This window comes from Crassostrea angulata, chromosome 10, assembly GCF_025612915.1.
Source record: "Crassostrea angulata isolate pt1a10 chromosome 10, ASM2561291v2, whole genome shotgun sequence".
Classification (NCBI taxonomy): domain Eukaryota; kingdom Metazoa; phylum Mollusca; class Bivalvia; order Ostreida; family Ostreidae; genus Magallana; species Magallana angulata.
This window is the reverse complement of record NC_069120.1, coordinates 7,561,688-7,583,733: the sequence shown is the minus strand read 5'-3', so window position 1 is coordinate 7,583,733 and position 22,046 is coordinate 7,561,688. Positions and strand designations below refer to the sequence as shown.

Genomic DNA, 22,046 nt, shown 5'->3' with positions numbered 1-22,046 from the left:
GTTGTAATGGTGATGATTTTATACATAAGATCATATATATGCGATACTTGAGTTTGAAAAAAAATTATATGATGGGCATAGTGTAACATAAACGTTGCTATTTTAACTATACTAAGTATAAAAGCACTGACGACTTACATTTTTGCTGTAAACTATCTCGATTTTCTCTACTGGAATTTCCTCTGACTCATTTCGCTCGTTAGTTGCAGTTCTAAAATAATTGTGTTGGCGATAATTTTGTTTGAATTTTTCCCCATCGTTCCTCATCTCTCAGTTGTCATTTTCGGAGGACTCGTACTGCTGTTCACATCGCTTTGAAACGAAGCGACCCTTTCTCCTTTCGGATTTCCCTCTCCATATTGTTGTTCGCGCCGACTATGGTATGTCGTAAATGACATTATTTTACCTATTCCTTTGTCACTTATGCATTTAGTAATGGTTTTTTGTGTAAAATATGATTCATTTTATTTATTTTAGAAGTTTTGTTGAAAATTGCAACAGTTTGAATTTTACGACATGTTCATATATGGAGACCCACTTGGGGTAAAAATTGATGACAAGAATAACAAGTGTAACTACAAAAAAAATAGAATAATTCTTGGTACGATTTAACAAAATTCGAATGATTCTAAGTACGAATTAACAAAAACCTTCACGATTTCAAGAACGACTTAACAAAAAAAATCCGAACATGTCATAGTAAGAGTTAACAAAAATCAAATTATTTTTGGTACGATTTAATTTCACTTTGAACTTTACACTATTTTTTAAACCAAGAACGCGGAATCAAAATTTCCGGAAAAACCGTTTTTAATCCCCAATATCTCTGCAATTCATCGTTCGATTTTGGAACAGATTTCAGATTTGAATGTACCATGGCAAGTTCTATAAGACTCTAGAATTGTCTTATTTTGTTTAAAAAAATGAAAATTTACAAAAATTGGAACTACTTCCGGTTTTGAACAAAATCGATGAATAAAATTTTAAACGCCCCTGTACACCATAGAATTGATACATCTATCATCAGTAAAAATTTCAAAGCGATATCTTTAAAGGTTGTGGAGAAATCCTCCGGACAAAATCACTTTTTTACAAATTAAAAATAGCCATCAAATTTAAACGGAAGTGATGTAAATGCTGAAACTTAAAAATCTTTGAGGCATATAACTTTACAAATACTCTGAAAATTTCATGGAAATCATGGAAATCGGATGAAAACTTTTTGAGATATAAAGCCGAGATGGAGTCAGAAAAGAATAAAAAATAAAATAATAAAAAGAAACCGAAGAAAAACAAGAGGGTCTTCCGTTGGAAACAGAAGACCCTAATAAAGGATCACAATTTTTTGTCATGTAAACAAGGCTCGCGCCCTGTTTGTTTACATATGTTCAATATACCAGTAAACGTTCTTTATCAAACTGATTTGTCTTTTTTATTCATTTAAGGCATAAATACATAGATCCTAACGTTTACCTCATTCATTTTAGGTCTGAGAACCGGATTTTTTACTTCAACGTTTAAAATATACACAAAAGCTTTATATAGAAAAGAATTGTAATCTCTTTAACTCGCTTATAACTAAGCGAATGACACTCACATTTTTGTTGACTATTAAAACTGTATCTCAGAAGCATTGTAAACATCAAAAAAAAAAAACTTGATAAAAATTGTTACCATGTCCCTTTAATGTCCTTGGAATCATCGAACTTGATATTTCGAAAGTTATTAATTAATATTCACGTTTAAAGAGCTCAACATAAATTGATTGCATGTTTACACTTTCTTATTAACCAGAGACGGTTTCACATTAAACAAAATTGTTCAATTTAAAATATCATACGTCATACGAGTTAGTTTACTTCTGTTAGAGGATTTGGGTCTAGATAGATTGACTTTTATATTCCTTTAGTACAGTCATATGGCTGGTGAAGATAGCATCCAAATGCAAAATTAAGGATCATGATGCGCTTCTCTCAAACATTTATGTACAAGAATCACAAAACCCAACTCCAAAAATACCCCAACAACTGGATGTTATATTTGATTTCACAATCAAAAGAGTAACATAACCACCCCGCCCCCCCCCCCCCTCGTTACAATCCAAGGATAATGTATTTGATCCTCTCTCATTTTTGCGGACTCCAAGTTAATTGACTTTAAACAGTACAAACATCCCTCTTGTAAAATACGACTTTATTTACAAAAAGAGTATACGATTTACAATCTGAAGTACAATTATACAATAATAACGTAATAAGCATGATTATAAATTTTACAACGACATCTCATGTTTCTGAGCCCCTCATGTTTTTAAAGGATTAAAAAAAAACCAATTTAATCATTTCAAAACAACATACATCAAGTTTTATTTGAAAAACAATAAAATAATCATTAACATACATATACTTTACTAGGTACTAGTATATATTTTTTTCTAATATGTTAAAGTACATTGAAATAGAAACATTGCGTCCATGAATTAAACAAAGAAACACATGCACAGTTCCAAAAATCCTATTTCACAAGCGCTTTCTGGATTTAAACATCCGTCTTCAGATGAACATAAATATTATATATTCACAAGGAAAGGAGGGAGAATTTTCGTGCATTGTTCTACAATTTTAGGATTCATGAGAGATGATTTTCGCTAGCCATGGTTGACGACCTGCTCCTATTCGAGGTTTAAAAGAGAAACCGAGAAATGAAAGCGGATAGACGGATATCAATATTACAGCGGAAAAAAGCTATGTCTTGGACAGCAGAGATTTTTCTTGAACAAATTTCCAGTAAGAAACAGTGTGGCTATTTGCTGTTCGTAGGGACCTTGGTTGGGTAAGAGGTGACAACATGTCTTTACAGGAGAGGGTCTGGTTCCAGTTTTTCGGCGCTAGGATTCTGGTTGCTACTACTTCTTCTTATGTTGAACATAATGGAAAATTTATCTGATCCCCTCGACAAACTTGCAGAAAGTCTTCTCCAAGTGGTAATCTTATTGTCCATAGCTCTTAAAACCTACAAAATCAATATCTATCATATGTAAGATAATGTAGGCGTGTATGTTTCCAGGCTAAGGACTACGGAAATCATGATAGGCATCATCAATGGCAATGGTTCATTATTAAAATAAACCCATTATGACGTGTGACATGGCTGGATGGTTGTCGCCATTTTAAGATTATATTTATCTCCCATAGAAGAATAATTCCGTATTAAGATAAGTAAAACAATAGAATTGTAAACCTAAAATATATGCAATATTTCTTCACCTATTAATAGTTTATAGCTAAAATAGTAATACCTAGAGAGTTCTGATTGGTAATTTGTTGACTACCACGCCTCCTTTACAAAACTATTACTCCGTAAATTATACTCCATGCAATAAGGTATGTTAATATAATGTTTTGACCCGTCAGTCCGTCAATTCATTCATAAAGTCAGTCAGTCAATCAGTCAGTTTTCTTTAATGTCAACATAACCGATCTTAACTCTTTCATGTATATTTTTTTTTTCAAATCTGTGTTGTTGATAACGAGTGCAGGAAATATCAAATGTGATGTTTTTCACATTTAAGTCCTTTCATTATTTTTGTTGGATATATTTATGCAAACTTTTCCATTCATTATGCAAAACATAACATGTCAAGTAATGAGGGAAAGTGGAGTATGTGAACCTTCTCATTCATTATGAAAAACATATGTCCATTATTTTCACCGATCATATTAGAAATTTGGCTCATAACCTTGTAAAAGAAGATGAACTCATTACAATTAGTAAAATACACTATCTTAAAACTAAAATATGAGAAAATTGAAAACATCGTTGGTGCAAGTATAACATGTTTGTACAATTTGCAATCATTTTTTTAGTATATGCAAGCATGAAATGTGTTAAGAATTATTCAAAAGATTTCTAATCCTTAAGATAATTTTCTATAAAGGAACTGATATTTCATATGATTGTCATAAGTCATATCTTAGGATTATGTCTAATGGTTAATCTAACGATAGTTTTATGAAAATAAGTTCAGTTTAAAATGTAATAGCCAAGCAGACTCTATTGTTGCGGTTAAAAGCAAAAAACTATTTTTTTTCCTTTTAGATATCCTCAATAAGTTTTCGTATTAAGATACGCATTGCAATATCTATTATAAGAGAAAAATACACTTATATATTGTGAAAAGTTGAATGAGTTAAAAGGATTCTATATTTGTAATGTGTTGATTAGCAATGTACAATTTACCTCTCTGTTCAGGAAACAGAACAAAACAGCAACAACAGCTCCCTAAAACAGATAACAAAGAAAAACTGTTGTTTTCATAAATAATAAAACAGATACAAAACAGGATGTGTTGTTAAAGGAAACATTTTGTTCATTAAATTCGTTTAAAAAAAATATTTTATAAACAGCACAACTGTTAATAAAAACAGATAAATCTCTGTGACATGCAATTACCAAACACTGTTACCGTATGTAAACACTAAACAAGATACATGTACCAGTGTTATAATATATTATTTTTAAAAATATCTTCTATTTTAAAAGACAGACCTGGTAAGATGATATGACTGCAGCGAAGTAACTAAAATAGACCGAGTCAATCTTCACTGCCTTTGTGAGGTTTTGCAACCCCATGAGAGGTATCAGAATTAGGATGGCGCGGGCAATTTTTCTAACAAATAAAAACCCCCGGAAAAACAAGTAAATGAAACATCCAAACAATTAATAAAACCAGTTGAGATTTACAAATATACTTGACTATGCAACAGTATTTGAATAATTTGGAAACTATCATAAATGTATAATTCTATTCTTACCTGTATCGCAATGAGTTTCTATTGTCCTCCCTTTGTACTTGAGATCGCAGTATTCTTATGATGTTGATCAGAAATATTATGTTTAACTGTAATATGTAAACAACATTGGTACTCAACAAAGTCTGATAACAAATAAAAATAAATATACAGAAATTTCAAACAATATGCCCAGGGGCCACATTGCTCACCTTAGAAACAATAGCCATAATTGATCAGAAAAGATTTTAACTAACTTTAAAGTGTAACGAACAAAATATCTTCAAAACTTAGATCTTAGTAGAGAATATAATGTTGAAAAGATTTTTTTTTAATTAAGAACCCCCCCCCCCCCCTTCCATTTTGGCCCAACCCTTTCCATATGGATCATGATGTGTCTGAAAAAACTAGAATCTATATCATCTGAGGATACTTTTACACAAATTTAAACTTCCCTGGACAAGTGAATTTGAGGAAAATATTTTCAAAAGAATTTCTCCTCTCCCTCGACGTTAACATTGTTAAAATTTGCCAGCACCATCTAGTTGCCCCACCCTCCTGGGGATCATGATGTGAACAAACTTGAATCTACACTACCTTAAGTTTAGGATATAGAATATTTTTAAAGATTTTTTTCCATATATTCCTATGTAAAAATTTGACCCCCATTGTGGCCCACCCTACCCCCAGGGATCATGATTTAACAAATTTGAATCTACACTACCTAAGGATGATTTCATACAAGCAACAGCTTTTCTGGGCAATTGGTTTTCAAGTTCATTTTTTAAAGAGTATTTTCTCTTTAAAATTCTATGAAAAAAATTGAACCACACTCCCATTGTGCTCCAACCCTACCCCTGGGGATCACGACTTTGACAAATTTGAATTAACACTACCTTCATGAGGATGGTTTCACAAGTTTCAGCTTTTCTGGCCAAAAGGTATTCGAGAAAAAGATTTTGAAAAATATCAACAATTTATCAAAAATCAAATTTATCTTCCCTCTTAATGGAATCTGGCCTTACATTTAAGCAAACCTGAAAACACTTCAACAAAATGATGATTTACGCCAAGTTTGGTTGAAATTGGCTCAGTGGTTCTGGAGAGGAGGATGAAAATGTGGAAAAGATTATGACGCAAACGACAACATTGACGACGACAAAGAATGGACAAATTTTGACCAAAAAATCTGACTTGAGTCTTCAGCTCAGGTGAGCTAAAACACAATTGTTTTAATATCAAATATATCAATAAACAATAATATATATTAGTTCTATCCTGTTTCCCATCTCATCACTACAATAGAGGCAACGGTGAAGTTTGAGTTTGAAGAAAGAGCAGGAGATTGTGTTGCTTCATACCTTCGACGTCAATTTTAAAATAGAGGAGATCGACGCGTATTTATGGACGGAGATCAAATACTTTCACAATATACTCTATAAAAAGGCAAACTATTCCCTTTTTTCTTCATAATTGTATCTTATTTTTTTATTCAAAAATCTATGTATGCTCTTTGGCTTCAGTAAATCCAAAGGTAGTTTTCTGTAACAAATAGGTATAATATGCTCTGAATATCGCCAGTTCCTCTTTGTATTAGGGAATTACCAATTTCCTCAATGTCCTTATATATTCTTTTAATGAAATAAAAGTACTGAAGTACTGACGGGAGTTGATTTTATCGATTATCATTTATTCAAAATCAACGATATGTGATTTTGCATGGCAAGTAGTATCAGTAATCGAAATATTTCTGAGAAATTGTATGGATCCATGCAAGATTGAACTCTTGTCTTGTTCAACTACACGCTCGGCTGTCTCCGTTTATCTCCGACAAGCAAGAGAGACTCTGTTTTGTCGGATATTAACGGAGACAGCCAAGCGTCTGGTTGAACGAGACTACATTGAACTCTAGCGTAGGAGTACATACGACTTTAAAAAATATCTGAACTGTTTGTACAATTTAAAATCTTACTATTTTTATGGTATTAATGAATAAGTTTTCTTCTTGAAAACAATGCTTCAGAATACATAGCATCGAATTTATCGATTATTTTCAAGAACTAAGTGTTGTCGGCGGTATTGATTTGTGCTAAGGTCCAAACACTGTTTCATTTCGCTTTGCCCGGGTAAGTGCATAGGAGAGTTGATTAAAATCAACTCCCAAAAAGGCAAGTTTAATATCATCTATGAAATTAATTTAAAAGAGCTCTTTACATTCTTTTTGTCTCGATATCAATGCAACTGCTCAGACAACATCTTCATTTGATAGCGCATTAGTCTAGTATACAAAACATAGAACGGGTTACCCCTATAAAGTTTGTAAACAAAATAACATTTTAGGGAAAGCATATTGATTTTAACGTATATTGATAAAGTAAAAACGTGGACGTACCAACTGAGAAAGGATGATAGGGACAAGTATTATCCATAGATAGTCCATATTTTTCGGCAAATACCTAGAAACAAAAAATAGGTTGGAACCTTTTCTGTCAAAATCTAACACAAATAACAGTTCTTCTTTTCGAAACTATTTTTCTACCAATATCTTTTACCTATAGATGAATAAACAATCCCTTTTAAACATGTTTCTGTTTGCCAAGATTTAAATAACAGTTAAAGATGAAATAAATCCTTGACTATGAATAATTATATGAGCGATATTTTGTTTAAATTTAAAATTACTTGATATTTGATCCTTCTTCTTCGATCAACACTGCAACTGCATATGTTCCCGCTGAAATGGCAGGACAAACTGAAATACAAGTTAATAGAATTATGAAAATTGAAAAAGAGTTTAATATTATAAAAGCCGTAAAAGCTAATTTAAAAGAAATCTTCTCTACCTCTACATATAGCAATTAAGATTAAAAGCGAACATCATTTTTTTTATTTTTTTTATTTGTGTGCTACAAAGACGACAACCAAAAAAGTATGCACTTCAGGGCCCAGACAAAACAAAAGAGGGTTTATCAGGTTTCAAAATAACTTTTCATTTAGTAAGCTAATGTAAAATATTATAGATAAAGGTGATGTTTATGAATTGGGGTATGAGGGCCCTAATCCTTGCCATAACTGAGGTTAACTACTTGAAAGTATTTTGCATAATTATGCATTAACGAGCATAAACTTTCTCTTTGTTTATTTACCGTGGTTGGTCTGGGTATTAGTACGATACAATTACAAAGAAAGGCCTTCTTTTGAACACGTGACTTATTATTGACTCAGACTCAACTTTTCTGCAACAGTGAGCGTTCAAATAATATACGTTCAAAACAATCAATTTCTTTCGTTTCACTTTTTTTTTTTGCAGAGTAGGGACATTAGTAAATATATTTCCTACTCAAGAGTTATGACTAGAACAAATTTAATTACTAAATTTGAAAGTCATTGTAGTTGATCATGTCTGCAAAAATGCTAATTTGTTTGTTATATTTGGTCTCCTTTTCTTGGTTACTCTACTAAGTTTATTTTTGGTATGGAGTTGAATACACATACTTACCCCACCCGACGATGCAACAAACAATCACCAGAGTTTTCTTATTAGAAAAAGCGTTCGCCAAACAGAAGTGCAAGAATATTCCCTCGGCCAGCATCCACCCGTAACAGCATGACAGGGTGTACAATCCAACATAAGGCAAAGCATTCTGGGAATAGAGTTTGATTTAAATACAAAAATGTCCCAAAGACCCGTGGATAGGAAAACTGTTCCATGCATATTTGTGTATCAAATGTGAGTCAATGTATAAACAGTCACATATTTACCGAAAGACGGGTATAAACCGTCGGTATTGTGTAAACTGCAATCCATGCAAATCCATTCAGAATGTATGCTGAGAACAAATTGGAATGAATAAAGACACGTTTGCACCAGAGTTGTCTGAAAATATATCAGGTTGTTTTATGTTATGAACAAGAGGATCCACGGACACAAACAGATCTGTTCTAGGCTACATTCTGTTGACGAAATGTAAATTGATGAGAACTCTATCATTAACGATACTTTAGAAAGTTGCTACACAGTTCAAAAGAAACAACAAAAAATCACTTTAGAAATCACATTTAATGATGTTATCTATAGCATGCTACAACCTTCTCAAGTAAATATAAATGTTTCAATTAACAATTCTCATATGTTCCTGATATTTTTTAATATACTAGAGTAATATTTTGTAGATCTATATAGAGTCGATGGCAAGAACTTTACTTATATGCATGTAGAGTTGTTCTAGTTAAAGTAGCTTCATGTTTTTCATCGAGTCGAAAAAAGTGGATCGTTTTCAGCCATAATGAATCACACAGTAGCGAAACAGTTTGATAAAGTTCAATCAATGGTTGTAGGAAAAAAGATTTTCAAATGACAATAACCCCACGTGATAGCATAAATTCACGTTGCCTATTGGGCCAGGTGAGAAAGTTATATCTGACATATCAGACTTTTCTACTCATGATAAGTTTACTATTATACATACCTGAATTTTCCAAAGATGATCAATGCAATAACGAGAAGCAATATTGATAATGCGTATCCACTGATGTAGATATACGTTATTATCGGTAAGTGCGTGCTCTAAAATTAAAACGTAAAATATGTCATCATTGTTGTGTTAATATAGATATCAAAGAAACCTGAAATACTCCAATCGGTTTCTCCAATTAATAAAAAATTTTGAAAATGTTAAATTCATTATTGTGTTTAAATTTATCCTAGTTATGTTGAATTACCCAATATTATGGCGTATTGTTATCTGCTATATCTTAACTATTAATTAGAGCTAAACTAATTATTAATTATCATATATATTGTTTGTCCTATCAAAGTTATAAAACAATATTTTCCTTATTTCAACCTCAAATCAAATAAATTGATCGTGAACTTGATGTAAAGTATGCATAAAAAAATCCAATTCCTATTTAAAAGTTTTGGCATACATCACTTGTAATTTCTTTTATGGAATCTGGAGAAACACAGGGCCTATAATTTGGTCTGCCCCACTGACCGTTCGTTTCACATTTTCTGTAGGAATAACCTGTAAACCATGAAATAGTTCATGCTTAAGTTCATTTCGACCGTTTCTAGAGCTTTTGTTATCAATGGCTTTAAAAATCCGTTTATTTCTTGGATTGATTGAACATCTTTTGTATTTTCTAAATTAGCACGAAATCTTCATGTCTCATTAAGTAATGCTCTGTAAGGTGAATTTCCTTACCTTCCGGATCATCAAAAAGTATAGAAAATTGATGGTTCTCTGGACACGCCCCAAGGGCTGTTGTTCCCGCCAGAGTGAAGTTCCAACACTGCACGTCAAAGGTGGCGTTGCAATATAATTCACCTAGTAAGTATGTAGAGCACTCCATTGTGAGTGTATATTATGAAATTTATGTATTCATTCTGTCAGTACTGTGTTACATGTATTTAGGTTGGATTGTTTGCCACTGTCTAAATAGGAACATTTTTTTCATAGGAACTCGCAGTCAAACTTTGGTTTCTCATTCTGTATTCATACAGGACACGCATACAATGACACATTCTCAAATAAGTTTAATTTAAGATTCCCTTTGTCTCTTAACTATTATTGATTTACTTAAAAATTCAAGCATTTTTAGATTGATGAACCAATTAAATCGTGAAATAATTTGAAATATTAATGATCCAATTACGTTTCGTTTTCTGTTCACGTTTATAGTTTGTTAAATCTGTTTGAATAAAAATTTATGAATAAAATATAAGCTGTATGCTAATTGGATTTATTTCCCATATGTACAGTCGCGTGCCATAAATGAGTTCGCAAATGGCCGCCGTAACATACTTTTATTCTGTAAAGTAGATTTAAAAAAGAAAATAAAGCCTATTTTCTTCAATAACCAGAATCAAAAAATCGTCCGGTGATTCTCCGACTTTTTTACTGCTTTCGCCAATGTTATTTTTGAGTTATCCCCCTTTGGTAAACAATTATCGTCTGCAAACCGACATGGCACCCAATCGGAAAAAAAATAAGGGGAAGGCAGAAACAAATCTTCATACAGATGTCAGATGTTGGATTTTTTAATGTCTTAAACTGTAAGGATGATCAGAATATACAGCAAAAACTGTGAGGTAAAGCTTTAAAATACTAAAGACCGGAGTAAGGCTAAAATTGTAACTCGAAGTAAAAGTTGTTGAAAAAGGGCACCGCTAGGTGACCGAATGCCGTTTTAGAGTCTCAAGAAATAACAGAAAATAAGCTTTTAAGAACTGAAAAGCTTGATTTACTGCAAGATCAGAGTCTATGGTGTTGAATAAAACCGTAATCAGACTGCTTCTCACCAGTCGTTGTTCGGCACTTTACAAATCGCCGATAGTTTGTCAAAAAAAGATAACACAAATGTTATGTCCAATTAGATCGTAAAGGAACACAATATCAACACAATTTTGGGCATACATAACGTTCAGACATTAATATCATTAAACCATAGGAAAAATATTGATTACACAAGTACAAAGGTCAAAAAATGAAACCTGAATTTTTCGTGACCTAGGAAGAGTCGTTGCTTACATTTCGAGTAGACTCCCGTTTTATTCAATACAAAGCCTGTACATCGCTAAACCTAGAAAATTCTATGATTATTTCACTCCCAAGGATATAATACACAGTAACACATATGTCGGCTAAGTCATTTTTACTTTGTTGTTATAAATAATTGGTCCAAAAAATTCAGCAGATGACGAGACCTACATAAACGTCGGCCATTTTGAGAACTCATTTATGGCCAACTACTGTACATGTGGAACAAGAAACATTCATATAATTTTACCAGCTGTCGAACTAATCATGTTTCCTGTTTATATTTGGAGTGATCTGTTATAATAAATATATGAGTATATGAAGGGGATGCTACTTTTTAACAATAAAGACAATATTTACAAGAAACCTTATTTGGTACCTGATCACCGTGCAGCTACCATTACAAACCGATCTGAATAAACTATAATTATTTTTCGTAACATTTTAAACTATGATTACACAATTAAGTTCGTTTGAAATGAAAATTTCTGTGTAATAATGAACATCTACTTAACTCGGGTAACATGTGTAGTGACAAGTCAATGACAAGTCATATGGTTTTATTCACCACATTTGTGTTTTTAGCATTGTTAAAAAGTTACGAGACATTTTTAAATGCAGATTTTCTAATAACTATTATTTGTATATTATTTCATTTAAATTCTCCGAACATGCAGATAGTCACGACCAGTTTCAAATATGCGCTTAATAATCGTTCGCATACTCTATTCAATTTTCAACAGATTCATACATATTCATTATCCACATAGGGATATTCATTACACGCCAACAAAATATTATTTAATTTAGTTAATACATGGCAATGTCTTAATATGTTCACACAGCAAAAAGAACACATTTTTTGTAAATTGTTTGATTTAAACGACGGGGGCAAAACACAAAGACAATCCCAACACCTTGATTTTAGTTGATTGATTTATGATAAATTGTTCAAACATATTTTGTTTCACAAATGAATTGTGAAACCGAACCCAATGCGGGTGAAATTAATTATTTATAGCAATTAGAGAGTATAGAAATTGATGTTATTAGAAAATAATGACATCAATTTATTGCACTGAACCATTTGGGAGAACTATGATTACCTTGAAGTTTAAAAAAAAAAGATTTGGTAATTTTTTTGCATAAGGTGCCTGAACTTGTTAATTTACATTGATCTAAAATAATATCCACAAAAAAGCGATAATTATGATGTTTCGGTTTCTGTTAATTTCATTTTTACTTTTTTAATTCGAATCTTCAAAACTATTAAAATGGTTACCATAGTAAAACTCGTGAAATTTTCACTTGAAAATTGAAATGATCTCTCTCTCTCTCTCTCTCTCTCTCTCTCTCTCTCTCTCTCTCTCTCTCTTACCGTCCGTAGGATATGGGGGAAAGTTACATTCTTCCATAATCTGCCTCTGATTCCACGCTCTGGGTTCTGCTTGATAAAAGTGTATTTTCTCTTCTGGTTTATGACAATTCGCTTTGGTATCTTCGGTCCTGATGATGTTATCGAACTAATGCTCCCTAATTAGACAAGAAGATTTATACTACTCTTGCTTGATTTAAATATTGATAAATAATGCATCGTCATATCACATTTTACTATTAAGATACATAATTCATGATCGTTACTTAAAAGTGATTTCAGTTGTTCGTCGAGGAGTCTGTGATTCATCGTTCTGAATAAATGTTCGTTAGCGCCAATATTTGAGAAATAAAAATATAAAATAATAAACCATTTAGAACACGACGTTTTGTTTATCGATAACAAAATTGATGGAAGGAATTTTTTGAATTTTTTTCATTATATTGACAATATTGTTAAACCTATTTTATTTTTATCGTGAAGTTTCAAAAAGAAAGGCAGCCTTTCGAGATTTAACCTTTAAAATCGGGGGGTTTAGTTCAATTTTAAAATATGGAAACCCTTGATAAGAGTTAGTTCTGTTTTTTATTTAAGTTGATCTTTGCATAAACATGTTATTTTGGTGACATCGAACCCACAACATAAAAATCCTAGTTGTATAAGGTAAGCTTAAAGGGACATGGTCACGATTTTAGTCAAAAATTATTTTTCTGATTTTAATATTTACGATGCTTTAGAAAGGCATTTTAAATAGGCAACCGAAATTTGATTGTCATTCGTTGAGTTATAGGCGACTAGCTTGAAATTCTTCTCTATGTAAACAAAACGTTAAAGTAAAAATTTCAGTTTTAAACCTAAAACGAATGTCTTAAACGATTTATATATGCTTAAAATAAATAAAAAGATAGACAAAAAGCTGGGAAAAGATTTTTTACTGGTATATTGAACCTATGTAGACAAAAACAGGGCACGAGCCTTGTTTACAGAACAAAGAACTGTGATCCCTGTATCTTGCTTATAACTCTCAAATTTTATTTAATCATTAGAAATGCATTTCTAAAGCATTGTGAATAACAAAAACATAAAAATAGAATTTGACCAAAATCGTTACCATGCCCCTTTAAGTATGCATGGTTAAGTAACCTTTAAGTATGGTGCTCTGACCACTGAGCCATTTCAGACACAACCAATTAGGTTTTCTGTTTTAATACTATGTGTGACTTTTGCCACGAATTTACTTAATTTTTTCAAAACGTTCAATTTTTTTTATACAAAATGATATTTTAACGTTTAGAGGGTCATCTCTCAACGTTTTTTGTCAATTGAAATCAGTTTGTTTTCCATCAGTTCTTATTTAGACTATGAGAAAAATACAGAAAGGTTCTTTAAAAAATGACACTCTTTGGAGATTTTGATACGTATATGCCTGCTTGAATCAACATATTTTAAGTATTGAACATATTTAAAGGTTAAATATCGATGATGTGTTAAATATATTTTGTTTCAAATACTTTTTTTTAATATCAGATTTATTGATATTTCAATTTTTCAGTATCTTATCCGTCCGTGTATAGTCATTTTGTACGTCTTATTCATCCATCTTTATCGATATATATATATATATATATATATATATATATATATATATATATATATATATATATATATATATATATATATTGCTACAATGTTTTTAACGCGGTAAGCATAGCTCAACGCTTTATTGTTGTTAGACTCTTACTTCCGGTGCATTGAATAACAGCCTATGAGCAGAAATATACATCATTTAAACAGGTTAGGGAACCAGTTCAGGAGTTCATGCACATAATTGCACGGGATTTTGTGAATCGAATATGCGGGGCTTATGTACAGCATTGCAGTTGGTGCCACGCAGTAATGAGGAAATATAGAAGTTGAAATGTAGAAAAATCAAATCCATTCTTTCCAAATAAGTTTGAACAAAGTGAATTAATTTAGAACCAAGCTACAGCTGTAGGTTAAGGCCCTGTCACACCAAGTTACGTTCCCACGGCGTGTTCACGACGTTGTAAATTTCATTGAATCGCCGTAGGATCGCAAGAAAAATTCAGAAAAAATGTACAATTTTATTTTAAAATTTTACAAATGGAGATGTCACGGCGTCCTGACGCGACCAAAGCGTTCTTACGGAGCTCCCACAGCGTGTAACTGCGTTTCCACAGAGTCCTACTTGGCAATTGACTGCGCTCTCGCCGAGTGTCCGCCGAGCGCTCATGACGTGCTAGGAGTTTTTACCACGTGTCCACGGCGTGCTTTGCGCGCTGACTGCGTCCACAAGACGTTCTTGGTAGATTAATGTTAAGTTGTTCAATTGTATGGGAAGCATACAGGAATTTACAACTAGTAAATAAATGATGAAAAAAAAATTGTTTTGATGAATAATTGAAACTTAACTACTCTCTAAATAATTTGTGAAAGAATATGACTAGGACAAAACTCTTAGTAGTTAGGTCTACAAACAAAATCCGTTATTAATTTCATCTATGTCCTTTGATAGGTCCTGGAATATTAGCAAATGCTACTTTTTACATAGTCATCCACATCCAGTTTGATAATTACTACATCGTTTGCTATTGTACAGCAGCCATTGTTCGAGTTTTCGTAGTCTTGATGACAACGCACTAAAGACGCCGTGAGAGCGCGGTACAAACGCTAATAAACGCAGAAGAAACGTAAAGAGTGCGATAAACGCAGCAACAGCTCTTTGGTGCCGCTATGTGAACGCAACCAAATGAAAAACAACTTGTTAAAATGCTGTAGATGTGCAGTGAGAGCGCGATAGAGACGCAGTGAGATCCCAAAGGACTCCGAAAGGTCTCCGTGCAAGCGCAATTGACTTATCACTGCGTCTACACTGCGATTAGCTGCGTTTCTTGAGCGCTCAAACGAAGCTGTTGAGGTGCTGTTGGAGATCTTACGGCGTTGTCACTGTGACCTCACTACGCTTCAACGGCGTGTTTATCAGAACGCAGGCGCGCATTCTGCGCATTTTCAAAGTGCGAGCCGTCGCATGGCGTTCTAGGCGATCAAACCGCGACGAACGAAGATGCCGCTGCGCTGTTACGGCGCTGTAGGAGACTCTACTGCGAATACCTTGGCGTTTTACATTATTTGAGGACGCAGCGGGATCGCCGTGAAGGGGTTTAAGCGCTTTTCAGTACTATCAGTACTTTGATTGTCTTTGAAATTCAACTTAGATAATACAGTATCAAAGTCGCATTGTAAAATAGATACTTTCCTGTTGAGTTTTAATTTCCTAATTACCTCTTATCATCAAGGTCATATGATAGCAATTCAGAACTGCATAAAATCACATAAAATTAAGGGAGTTTTGCATATAAGATTTTTTATACATGTAGCTAACTGAATTGAAATGAACGCAATACAATGGTAGCAGATCAAATGCTTTGAAGTAATTTTCTTTTATCATCTTTAAAGGCCCAAATAGAGAAGCAATGTCAATTGATTTGAATGTCATCAAAGTTTACTATTTACCACGAAGTCTTAGTATCTTAATATCCTCTTCATTGGTCCATCCTTCTCAGTGCCATCTTAAATGTAGGGTCTACGTAGCTTCATATTGGCTTTTAAATTTATATGATCGAAATAACTTATCTATATTTAAGAACAACAAAGTTATAAACAAGGGACCCTTTCCGTCAACATAAAAGACACTCAGATAGGCGGTCACTCGCAGATAATTCTCTACAAACTTGAATTCAGGTCAATATTTATTAAGTACTCTGCTTATTGTAGCATTTACATCAAAGTTTTGATGACGAAACTCCAAAGAAAAATGACTGTTACGGTTAAGAGTCAGAAGTAGTTTCTGTTCTTTGCGTACTTTATGTATTTCCTGTTTTTACCCTGTTCTGATTAATTAACATGATAAGTTTCATCCTGACGACCATATGTATGTGAAATATTTAAACCCTTAAAAAGATGGGGGAATAAGATGGCGCAACTGCCCATTTGGTTAAGTCGTAAAATACAATTTCAAATTTAACATTTTTTTTCAATTAAATATATTTGATATGTTATACTACAAGTTTACAAAAGGGTTATTTCTAACTATAATCAGTATGATATATAAATATGGAGCTCAGACCCACTCTTTAAAAGAAAAGGCATTGAAGTTTTAAAAAATGACACTTTTTGGAGGTTTTTACTCGCATACGCCTGCGTAAATTAAACTATTACAAGTATTTAAAATATTTAAGGGTTACAAACCGATGTTACGTCAAATATACACTGTTTTTAATTTTTTTTTTTAATTATCAGATTTAATGATATTTTAATTTTGCAGTATCTGATCATTCCTCATATGGGCATTTTGCACGCCTTCTTCACCATTCTTCAAATTTGTTTCATGACAAAAATACCGTTTTTCTATTTTTTTTATTTTAGATATTTCTGAAAATTATCTAAAAAGGATTTCTATATAATCGTCTATTCAAATGGTCTGAATAATACATATAATTTGCTTTATCAATTGCAAATGTTTTTCAACGCGTCTCTTTGCAGAAAGAAAAAAAACCTTTTGATATGTTTATCTTGAAATAGTTGAGTTTGTTTTAAGACTATTTAATTATGTTATGAATATTGCTTACATATTTTATATTTTATATTACTGTAAGCAAAAAAATAAATACTTTTTTATACTATTATATTATTAATATAAGCCTTTCAGCAGATGCATATTTGTGATGCAGAGTTTCCTTACATAATTATATATACTATGTCTTAAAGATATTAAGATTTCATTAATTACAGGTTTTATATACATGCAATCTTTTCTATTTATCTAATCATTATTATAGTCTGTCCCAAGATATTTTTGCCGCATATTTTCTTAAATTATTCAATATTTATAAATACCTCTTGGTTCAGACGATGTTCATTCAATAGTATGAAAAAATCCCAAGATTTCCCCTTTGAAACGCCCCCTCTAGCTTGTCGGGTATCAGTACACGGCTAAGAATAAAAAGTCTACGAGGTTTTTCCATTGCCAAGGAGATGAAGACGCCCGGATGATAACGTTGAAAAATTGCGCGAGGGGTCCCGAGTATTTCCGAATGGAGAAAAGATGTCAACATTCCCCATTATAAATCTCCGTAGGAAATCTGTTTTCGTTCCTGTGAATTTTTACGAGGGAAATATGATAATGTGTGAATGAAGTTATCTTTGGAATTTTCCCTTTCATCGATTTTAATTGCACTTCAGTCACAGGTATGTGTATTTTTATTAAAAACTGTTCAAATATGCAGCATAAATATCTTGGGACAGACTATAGTGATTGTTGAATTCAATCATTGAATTCTATCACAAAGACAGATCAAGTAACTGGATGAATGATTACTCTCAAAATATCTAAACAACTACCAGCACGTACACATAGACCGACAAAAACAATCACAAACCAAATGATCGTTTTTACAAGATCAATAGAGACTTTTAAGTCGCATGATCATTTTTAAAATTTGAAAATTCCAATGCCAGTAGCAAGCTACTCTACGCACGTTATATCAAATAAATTGAATCACTTGATACCAGTATTTGTCTGAATTGTCACCTTGGGTTTAACAAGATCTGATTAAAAGAAAAATCTGAAAACCACTTACTTGTATCAAGGAGAGCTCTTCTCTTGGCCTCAGTTTTCTGCAAAGCGATCCTATCAGACCGTCAATATGACAACGCTTGAGTGTTGGAGAAAGCGCATGTGATGTTGTTATATTGAGTATCCCGATGACGTTCGAGATTACTTGGAGTATAGTAGTGTTGGGTTTATTGTTTTTCAAATCTGTAACAGTATTGTAATGTAATCAGAACGCTTGAGTAGCAATCTGTTTAGGGTCAGTCAGTCTCTTTTAAAACTTAAAATGTATTCATTAACAATTGTAAACTTGTTCATTAATACGTTGTATAGAGCTTATATACAAATACAAATACAAATATTTTATTGGCACAAACACAATTACAATAATTGGCAAAGGCCCAATGAATATATAAGAACATCACTGTATGTTTACAATAGTTGCATGTACAGTATATATATTTTTACTGATCTATATAGATCAGTTTAACATTTCCTTAGTCTAATTGACATCTTTGTTCAAAGCAGTCATTAATGAATTTAACAGTAATATTTAAAATAGTATGTATTTCAGTATTTAAGCATACATGTAAAATGTATCTTTCTTTGTCCAAGTTATTGGCAATATTTATTTTACTTATCTTATAAAAATTACTAAAATAGCTGTTCCTTAGGTGAGAATAGGCTTTACATTGAAAAAGAATATGAGTTTCATCTTCAATTGCACCAGTTTTACAAGCGTTACAATATCTTTCATTCTTAATTGTGGCATTATATCTACCACTTTCTATTGCAAGTTTATGTGCACTTAATCTTATTCTACTAATAGAGGATCTCTCAGATCTTTTCCTGTGTATATCAACATAAGGACTTCTTTTTCTCATATATAATTTTTGAAAAAATGAAAGTTTTTCTGAACTAAAAATTTTTGATGATTGCTCTTGGATACATTGGTCAATGATTCTTTGCTTTATGTTTGGTAAAAAGTGTTGGATTGTGCTTTTATAATTACTAATGCTTGAGAATCCCAAATTGTCTAGGATGCCCTAAATTTTCTTAGTCCAGGAATTGGAATTGATCGTTCCCTGATATAATTTAAATGCCAAAGAATTAGATGTTATCAAGTGATTCCAATATTTAATGCTTGAGAATGAGATTTTAGACCAAAGTGGTAACCTGTTTAATTCTGCCAAACAACCAGCATTAGATGCTTTGCAATGTAATCCAAGTATATCTTTAAGAAATTTTACATGAAATTTTTCGATAACTGAAATATCTTTCAATGAGAGATCCACTCCCCATATTTCACAACAATAAAGAAGTACAGGAAGTACAATAGAATCAAAAAGTTTTTCTAAGAGCTTACATGGATTATCAATACCAATTATTTTTTTCATTTTAAAATATGCTTTTCTGGCCTTTTCAACAAGCACAGATGTTGCTAAATTATATATATATATATATATATATATATATATATATATATATATATATATATATATATATATATATATATAACAGAAAGCTGATTCAAAACTCTACCGGTTTCATTGTTATCTATAGGGCTGCGTTCAAGATTGTGGCGGCTAGGTAGGGCTACGTAGCGGCTACGTTGTTGAACGGTAAGCTAGCCTAGCTAGGTAGATATTCGTAGCCTAAATATTTTATGCTACGCATCGAATTCAAGATGGCCACCTTAGTTAGCACTTTATAATAAACATAAAATTTATTTACTTAGTAATATTTTGTTCATCCTTTAAGTTATAATAAATTTGAACACGTATATTTCCGCTTGAAATTAACAAATTATGTCAATGTAATAAGTCTTTAGTTGAATATTTCCGACTTCAAATCTGAGATCTAGCGGCTAACCTAGCGGTCCGTTCAATAGACCTAGATATCTACGACCTAGCGGCTAGGCTAGCAGCTACGGTCTTGAACGCAACCCAGGAGTTTTGAACAATCACCATAGAAACATAAATCATTTAATATTTATTCGTTTGATGAGATATCGGCACTTCTGATTGGTCGAAAAATTTCTTTGATACCTGCATCAATAAAATTTTAGCCGGTGTAATGGAGAATAATGACCCCCGTAGAATAATGACCGGGGGTCATTTTACTACGTAGAATAATGACCCCCCGGTCATTATTCTACGCAGAAAAATGACCCCCCGGTCATTATTCTACGTAAAAAAATGACCCCTTTGCCTGAAGAATAAGTGTCATTTTCATAAAAATGAGCACACTCCACCTGAAGAAAAGTGACCCCTGTAGAATAATGACCCCCTTGTAGATTAAAGTTTTTCAGTATATTTTTTTTATTATTTGTGAAATGGTCTTTACACTATTGTAATTTTTACTGCTGCAGTTTACAGAAAGTAACAGAAATTATAATTCATATTCAAATAAACTTGTGAAATAAAAGTGAAAGAAGGGGTATTATAATATCTTAGAAAATAAAAATCCTTCTGTCATAACAAGATATCGACGTATTGCATCGGGGTATGGTTGTCATCTTAACAATTACATTTATATATATCTATGGTGTTCCGATAGGGCCACTTCGACCTAAGTTGCAAGGGCGATAGTTCGAAGGCGAAGGAGCAAAAGTGCGAAGATGCGACGACGAAGCGCGAAGATGTGATGCCTAAAGTGCGAAGGTGCGAAGGCGAAGGAGCGATACTACTATCGCTCCTTCCCAACTTTGCACTCTGGCAGTCGCATCTTCGCACTTTCGAATTCGCCTTCGCCTTTTCTGATTGCATTCAGCAAGTCTCGGTCGATTACATAGAATTTAATACAGGCACCGTACTCGCCAAGGTTTTCCGATTAATCCATGATTTTATTGGTACGCATGCGCTAGGCCATCGCGCTTACTATGAATGTTTATAAATATTTTAATGTGTACATGTAACATATATGTTTACCAGTGCTGGCTATGCCTAATCATTATCTACTCCACACAAAATTTATTGTCCGCCATAATGTGTACATATGCACTTTTAGACTCCTGTCACTTACCAGCCGTCTGTTTACTGTAGACCAAACACAGTAACATTCTAATTTCATTATGCGAAACTCCTTGCCCATGCATGGATCTAGAGGGGGAGAGGGAGTCCGTTCCCCGGAAAAATTCAATATTAATATTTTACGCAGTAGAACGGGAGAGGGAGTCCGGACCCTATCCCCCTGGATAATTTAATTTTATTAATTTCATAAAAAAGAAAAAAGAAAAAAAGAAACAACCAAAATATGCCACGGAACCCTTTAAACGATGTAGAGCTCCGCAATTATAAAACAAAGTTAATCACAGATTACAAAGCTCACCGAGACGAGGCATCACCTTTATCAGGCATCACCTTTATGAGACCACCTTATCATATTATATGAAAACCATCCTTTATGATCCTGGATATTCATGGATTCTATTTTGACACAATATCGTATATAATCTGTTAAAAAATTGTATGATAATCATATGTTCATATGTTAATCAATAGAATAATATAAATCCTATCATACTTACAATATATATCAAATAATACCATAAAATACCATAAAAAAAGCCGGTCAATATCAAAAAAATATTGACCAGTCAATATTTTTCGGACGAGCTAAGATTACAATTATTGACTATTCGTCTCTATGGAGTTATATAGTGAGAATATACTACTGAATATAACAATATACAATATCGTATGATA

The 22,046-nt window shown here is 32.5% G+C and overlaps 1 protein-coding gene across 1 annotated transcript; it reads right to left on the bottom strand.

Moving 5' to 3' along the window:
• Positions 1–2,174: 2,174 nt before the first annotated feature.
• On the bottom strand, positions 2,175–18,446 carry LOC128165344 (calcitonin gene-related peptide type 1 receptor-like). Its single transcript, XM_052829757.1, has 13 exons — positions 18,368–18,446; positions 12,711–12,865; positions 9,998–10,120; positions 9,720–9,817; positions 9,260–9,357; positions 8,553–8,667; positions 8,290–8,434; positions 7,473–7,542; positions 7,183–7,246; positions 4,815–4,900; positions 4,549–4,669; positions 4,240–4,281; positions 2,175–3,012 (listed from the first exon to the last, which is right to left on the bottom strand). The coding sequence occupies exons 2-13, from the start codon at positions 12,745–12,747 to the stop codon at positions 2,854–2,856; spliced, it is 1,158 nt and encodes a 385-aa protein (XP_052685717.1). The 5' UTR covers positions 12,748–12,865; positions 18,368–18,446; the 3' UTR covers positions 2,175–2,853.
• Positions 18,447–22,046: the final 3,600 nt, after the last annotated feature.